This window comes from Pungitius pungitius, chromosome 5 (genome assembly GCF_949316345.1).
Source record: "Pungitius pungitius chromosome 5, fPunPun2.1, whole genome shotgun sequence".
In the NCBI taxonomy this organism is placed as follows: Eukaryota; Metazoa; Chordata; class Actinopteri; order Perciformes; family Gasterosteidae; genus Pungitius; species Pungitius pungitius.
In genome coordinates this window covers 7876114-7883613 of record NC_084904.1, presented here as the reverse complement: position 1 = coordinate 7883613, position 7500 = coordinate 7876114, and the positions used below count along the sequence as shown (strand labels likewise).

The 7500-nt window shown below is 54.1% G+C and overlaps 1 protein-coding gene across 1 annotated transcript; it reads left to right on the top strand.

Moving 5' to 3' along the window:
- The first annotated feature begins 1715 nt into the window (after positions 1-1715).
- On the top strand, positions 1716-4667 carry LOC119198792 (uncharacterized). Its single transcript, XM_062562274.1, has 6 exons — positions 1716-1829; positions 2901-2953; positions 3034-3281; positions 3359-3627; positions 3704-3946; positions 4025-4667. Coding segments are annotated over exons 1-6 (1440 nt in total). The 5' UTR covers positions 1716-1827; the 3' UTR covers positions 4650-4667.
- The last annotated feature ends 2833 nt before the right edge of the window (positions 4668-7500 follow it).

The following is a 7500-nucleotide window of genomic DNA, read 5'->3' as shown; positions in this document are numbered from 1 at the left end:
CCGACGGGTGGGATTCGGAGAGCACGCCGGACTCTTGTACCGGGAGTTTTATGAGTCTGCCGATCCTGAGGTGCAGAGGTAAGTCACAGAGCGAGTCTTCATCAGAACGCATCACGCTGAGCCGCTTGATTCTGATCTCCTCTCATGTGGCTTCATCCCTCCACAGTTACAGGATGTGGCTCAGGAAAGCCCATGTGGAGACGCGGGGCTCAAGCATGGACCACCTGAAGAGGTATGTGTTGGACATGGACCAGAGGATGAAAGCAGCCTCCTCAGCGTCAACTGCACCCTCTTCTTCAGCGTCGACTCCACCCTCCTCCACAGCCTCCTCATCTCGCTCTGCTCCATCCCCGAGGAAGCGCAAACGGGGAAGGGTTTTAAGAGGTGCTTGGTCTTCTTCATCAGCCAACCAGCACTGCTTTGTGCTCCTCTTCTGATCACCTGAAGTAACTCCTGCTCTCTCTGCGTGTTACAGATTCCTCCTCAGATGACGACTTAGAGCTGGTGGCAGCTGCTGAAGAAGTCGAGCTGTCCCTTCTTTCAGGTAGTGACACGATTGAAAGAAAGCGTACTCCACTCCGGTGTAAAAAGAGGACATTTATTAAATAGGTGCAAGTAGGAATGGCACACAAGTTGTGCATCAAGTTTTCTTCTATAACACAAACTAAAGAAAGTATTGAGTGTTGTTAAATCTTACTGTGATTTATTTTTCACAACATGTACTACGATCATGTCTTATAGCTCCACCTGCCCCAGTGGTCCGTGCTCCACCTGCTGCTTCAGCACCGGTCCATCTGCCAGCTGAGGTCAGTCCTCTGAATAAACCCCAAACACACGTATAGCAGAGGTGACTCTGCAAGGTGTGATGGAGTTCCTCTCTTTGTCTGTGTTACAGGTTCCTCTCCCAGAGAGCTGGAGGAGCACCCTGCCCAGGGTGCAGCACGGGTGGGTGAGCCAGGCTCTCTTCACCAGGGACCAGAGAGGGAAGCCTGTGCTGAAGTCGGAGCTGCAGTGCTGGAACTACCCTCCTGGTCCTCGCCGCCTGTACCACCAGCCACCGGCCTCCCTCGACGCCTTCTTCCAGAGGCCCGTCTTCCTGTGGCTGCCCTACAGGATGTGGCAGTGCACCATCAGCTGCCCCATTTGTACTCACCACATGACCGCATGTGGCCTGTACAAGACGGTGCGCAGGGTGCTGGCCAGCGACGGGTGGTACTTCATGGGCACCGAGTACCTGGAGTGTCGTCGCTGTAAGAAGAGGCTGGCGTCCTGGTCCAGGAGCATCCTGGCCCAGCTGGATGAGGAGTACAGGTGTCAGTTTCCAGCCGTGCTGACATACAGGTAGGGGACTAACTACAAAGGGGACACCTGTGGGGGAGGGGGGAGGAAGGAGCCTGAGAGGCCTTTCACCTCTTCACACCTCTCTGACACCTCACAACAAAAGGTGTTTGCTCAGTGCTAATGACTTGCTTCCTTCCTCACTGTTCCTTACAGGCTGTCGTGTGATAAGAGCGTCCTGGCTCTGATGAAGGGACGGACGCTCGGCAACGGCGCCAACCGCCTGCGCTCGTACCTGGTGGAGCAGCACACCGAGGCCTGGATCAACAGCTGCTTCCGCTTCATGGCTGTTTACGACAGCTTCGTGAGGACGGGAGTGAGTGTTCCTCCTCCTCCAGCCCTGCCAGAGATGGACCGGGTCCCCACCAGGCAGTGGGTCCTCTCGGCCTTTGCCACCGACAGCTTCAGTCGAATGAATGAGATGTTGGCCAAGGTGACCTCCATCTTTGGCTCCATCCTCAAAATGGACTCCACCAAGAAGGTAAAAACATGTTTTGCTGCTCTTATGTGTTGCTCTGAAACAGGGATCATACAGTGTGATTGTGGTTGTGATTCCTTCAGGTGACCAGGAAGCTGGCCGGCCCTGTCAGAGGGACGGCAGAGTGGGTCACGAACGTGGGCAACGAGCGCGGGCAGGTGCTCATGTCGGTCCTCACGGCGGCTGAGGGCTACGGCCTGAGGCAGATGGCCTCTGGACTGGTCAGGAGGTACCAGCAGGCGGAGGAGGAGCCCCCTGTGGTCCTCTACGTGGACAGGGACTGCTGCTCCATCACTGGAGGCTCGGCTGCGGCAGACCTGTTCCCAGAGTGGACCCAGCTGGAGGTCAGGCTGGACATCTGGCACTTTATGAGGAGGCTGGCAGCAATGGTCACCACCGAGAGCCATCCCCTCTACGCTGTCTTAATGAGACGACTGTCAGCCTCCATCTTCATGTGGGACAAGGAGGACGTGGAGCTCCTCAAGACAGCCAAGGAGGCAGAGGGACCCGGGGCGTGGAGCAAGGTCTCGCTGAGGGAGATGGCTCGCCACTGTCGCCGCCAGACGCGTGGGGCCCAGGAGACGGAGCGCCTCATAGAGGAGACCCTGCAGCACTTCAAGTCTGCCACAGACACCATGGGCATCGCGCTGCTGGACCAGGAGAGGGTGGAGGGGATTTGGAGCACCCAGCGCCGCCACGTCTGCTGCATCCAGGATCCACCGGGGCTGCGGCTGTACACCAGGACGGGCCAGGTGACCCGGGGAGGGGTCAGCCTGCCCGTGTACCGCTGTGGCCGCGGCTCCACCTCCCTGGAGTCGTTCCACCTCCACCTCAACAGATTCATCCCCGGTAAGCATCTGAAGCCTGACCGCCATCAACCTTCACTGAGTCTGTTGCCTCACTCCTCTGTGTGTCACCTTCCAGGGACCAGCGCCAGCGACCTCAACTTCCAGCTGTACCTGCTGGAGGGCCTGACCCGGTGGAATGAGGACCGCGGACGAGCCTCGGTGGAGGGGGGGGGCACCCAGCAGCCGCGCTGCTACAGCAGCCACAAAGTGGACTCCGTCAACGCGCTGTCCCAAAGGCTGTACGGCATCCGGCTGGTGGACAGCTACACCCGGACACGGGAGTACACAGGTAAGTGCTGAGGGGCGGGGACTCACACAGGTGAGCGTCCGTTGGACTCTGTTCATCCTTTGATGTTCTGTGCTGCACAGGGGAGCTGGTAGGGGTTAGCTACTTGTACTCCCAGACCGGCCGGGTGCTGCAGGACATTCCTGATGACGTAGACATCCCAGGGGAGGAGGAGGAGGAGGAGGAGGAGGAGGAGGAGGAGGAGGAGGAAGACGAGGAACGGGTAGATGACAGCTTTCAGGAACTCCTGTTTGACACTGAGTTCCTGTCAGACTCGTCACACCCGGTGATTCCTCAGCCTGCAGACCTCCAGGACAGCAGAGCAGAGCAGGTACGCGATCATTTCACCTTTCTGCATCAGCTCTGTCCCCAAAGTCACATGACTAACGGTTCTCCCGCCCCCTGCAGGAGTGTGTGGACTCTGACGGATCCCCGGGGTACCACCACGTGATGAACCTGGCCAAGTGTCTGGTGGAGCTGCGGCGGTCGGGCCTGGTCTCCGTGGCGCACGAGGCGCGGATCTTGTCCTTGTGGGACAAACTCCCAGAGGGAGACAAAGGCCCTTTGACCTTTCCCCGCCGTTACCAGGAGACACTGAAAAAGGGCAGGTTCTGTAAAGCCAAATCTGCTGTCCACGCAGCTTCTAACGTTGCCGAGGGGTTGGAGAGCATGAGGCGGTAAGCCGTGGCAGGATAAATTTTGCAAATATCCCACTTGGTTAGAAGGCTTTTCTGACTTCCTGTTTCTCTGCAGCTGTCTCCGCAGTCAGGGCAGCGGTCCCTCCTCCAATCCTGACTCCAGCAGGTTGGTGGAGGCCATCTGCATTCTGCTGTGTCGGCTCCAGCCTCAGGGCTGCTCCCTGGCCGGAGCTCGGATCAGCCGCTGGACTCTGATCCTCAGAAATTATTGCACCATCAGAGACAGCGTGCTGGCTAATCCGAGCCTCCGAACAAAGCTGCAGCTCTTTGAAATTAACCAGCGGACGCTCATACAGTGGTGAGTGTCCACACTTAGCTTAGCACCCTTTGCACAGCTGCTACATTCATGATGCTTAAAAACCTCTATGGACTGCAGGTTCAACTGGAGGAAGGGGACCCAGGAAGGTCACGTCCTCCAAATAGGCATCCCATCCGCCAGCTGTTCACTGTTGGCCCAACAACCTGCGCTGCCTCCCATGGACCCACTGCCTCCCATGGACCAGCACCCCCCAGCCCTCACCATCCAGCCGCGCCCCTCCCAGGTGACACCACCTCCTCCTCCTGCCGCTGCTGCTGCTGCTGCTCATCCTCCTCCTCATCCTCCTCCTCCTCACCCTGCTGCTCATACTCCTCCTCATCCTGACCATGCTGCTGCATTGGCTGCTATGGCTGCTGCATTGGCTGTTTTGGGTGGTGCTCCTCTGCCGCGTCTCCCAGCAGGACCTCCTCCACCTCCCGTGCCGAGGACCACACAGTGGCAGCGGCGACAGCGGGAGAAGAAGAGGCAGGAGGCAGAGGGAACGGGCGAGGAGTACAGGTTGAAGCAGCCCTACTCCTGCGTCTGCAGCCTCTGTCAGCAGCCAAAGACCAAGCAGTTTGGTCACAGCCGCTTCTTCAGCAAAAAGGCAAAGACAATGCATCATTTTTGCCAGCGCTCCTCGGGTGGAAGAAGTGTGGAGGAGTGGCTGCAGGAGAAGAGGAGGGAGGAAGCAGAGAAGTGATGTGTGTGTGTGCGCACACATCACTAATCTTCAGCCTCCTTCAGCCTTCAGTTCCTCCTTCCAAGTGGGATGGACTTGAAGAAAAGGAGAGGGAGGGGGAGTGTCTGTGGGGGTGTCAACCCTAGAGCCAGAGGTGCCTTGCCTCATACTTGAGTTGTACTCACACAGAGGAGACCAACTACAGCATGATGAGCCAGCAGAAGAGCGAGAATGAATGGTAAACAACAACACCAGCTTTTCACTTCAATTATCTTATTGATTTAGCCAAAAGAGGACAAAGACTAAAACTGTAATCAGTAATGTTTGTTTCCTTCTCATCACTTGTAGGGATGACTCAGGCTTGAACCAGCCAGGGACATCCAGCCAGGGCAGGACCGCTGTCTCTAAGAAGGAGGGATACCGTGTCTTCTGTCCTCGCTGTGGGGCCTCAGTGAAGACCCCCACTCACTTTCCCTACGGCGGGGGGGTGTACTGTGGAGTCACAGCAGAAGATGGCATGACGCTGGGGGAATGGCTCACAGACAGAGGGGTGCCAAGAACCACCGTATGGCGGTTAAAGAAAAAGCATGAACAATTAATAGCTGGTACCTCGCCACCCCCAAAGGGACGGACTTGTCCCAAGTGTGGACAGAGGAAGATGCGTGCAACTGGACACTCCATCCTCCCTTCAGCCAGGGAGACCTTCTGCGAGAAGTCAGATCCTCATGGCAGAACAGTGGAGGAATGGCTCACTGAGAAGAGGGGGGGGGTCACCAGTGACGAGAGGCTGCAGAGGGAGAGGGAGAAGAGGAACATCCGCGCCAAAAAAATGAGAAAGACTACCATGACAGACGAGAGAGCACGTCAAAAGAGGACCCGGGACAAGAAGGCACAGCGAAAGGCCCAGGACGAGAGGGCAAGAGCCTTGAGGGACCAAAAGAGGGCCAAAAAAAGGGCCGAATCAGGTATTTATTTAGCAGATAAAAGAGTGTGACTTGTTTTATGGACTTTGGTCTCTTTCCCTCCTGTTGTCGTTGCCCATCTTGTTAATGTAAATTGGGTTCAAGTACTTCCAAAGGTTTATCTGCCTGATGGACATCCCCTCACACATTTCCCCTCATTTAAGTGCTAATGAGTGAGTGGGGGCCAGTCGTTGGTGCATCAAAGTGGGGGTGATTAGTCGTCTACAGGAGGGAGGCTTCTTTGTTCCTGGTGACAGTTGATGGGTGGGTCGTAAAACTGGACTCCGATCTGATTGGCTGACATATGAACAAAAGCTGGAGAAACTTTTCTGTCCTCACAAAAGCTGCCTGACTCTTGCAAGCGCCAGCAACCAAATACCTGGTAAATGTGCTTTCCTCCGTTGGCCTCCTGATATTTGATGATAATGGATGTGAACTCTATGTTTTCTTCTTTTGTCTTCACAGACATGACTTCAAAGGTGAGGCATATGGACGTGAGGACCTTGGAGCGAGAGATTTTGAAGTGGACGTCATACAGGAGCTCCTCCAAACCTCCACCTCAGTTCCGGTTTTGCAAACCGTTTTGGCCTCCTGTTCTCAATGAGAAGAAGGAAAGGAAAGGTGAGTCTCAGCACAGAGGACTAATATACTTGACGGTTGTATATTTCCAAAAGATTTAAGCTCATACCACTCTCTGTCTGGTCCTAATACAGAAAGAGCTGACGAGGCCTACTGGGAGCTGAAGGCCCTAAAAATGAGACGTAAACAAATATCAAAAAAAGGTGATTCATTCACAGGGTTAGGGTTGGAGACACTAGTTTGCATTTCACAGCACAAATGTGCTCATACTTGAGCAGTGTACAGATGTTGTGCTTGCTGTGTGGTATACATTCAACATGGAGTAGCATTTATATCTCTTCCTCAGTAAAAGCTCACAAGGCAGAGGAGGAGCTTGAGGCCTTGAATGGAGATGGGAGAAAATGTGAGTAACACACACTTCTTGTGATGGAGAAGATCCGTATTCATGTAGTGAATCTTACTTTAATCACCTGTTTTTCTTGCTGTAGGTTCCTCATCTTGGGCGCCTGCTGCTCCCACGAAGTGTCCTGGATGCTCCAAGGACATGGCGCTGGTGGAACATTTTGTATACCAGGACCTCACCTACTGCCGCTCCACATCAGGTCTGAGTGTGGAGGACTGGATAAAGAAGAACGTGGCAAAGACCACCAGGTGGAGGTGGGGGGTGAAGCGGGCAGCCGCTGCAGCCGCTGCAGCAGGACAAATCCCGGGATCAACCAGGAAGAGGACATGCAAATCATGCGGCCAGAGATGGGCTCGGGAGACGGGTCACAGCCTCCACAGGGCCTCAAAAAAAACATTTTGCCAAAGCAGTGACCCCCAGAATAGGACTGTGGAGCAGTGGCTGACGGAGGTCAGAGGAGGGGTCACCTCGCAGGCAGTAAAGGAGGACCGAGTCCACAAAGGTCGCCTCTACAAGCAGAGGCCGGACATTAAGAAAGAACTGAACCGGAGGAGGAGGCTCCAATACCTTCAAAATAAATATGGAGTGGGACAGAGTGAGGGAAATAAGTGAGGGTGTTGTATCACACTTGTTTTTAAGTGTGTACATATTGTGTTATTACACTTGTTTTTAAGTGCGTGCATATTGTTGTATTACACTTGTTTTTAAGTGTGTACATATTGTGTTATTACACTTGTTTTTAAGTGCGTGCATATTGTTGTATTACACTTGTTTTTAAGTCTGGTCCTTTGTTTTATTACACTTGTTTTTAAGTGTGTGTGTATGTGTATACTTTATTTAATGTGTTATTATGTTTGGATTTTTAATAAACACTTGTTCAAAGTGCTCATTGTGTGTTTAATTTGAAATCTATGGAAGTTTAAATTTA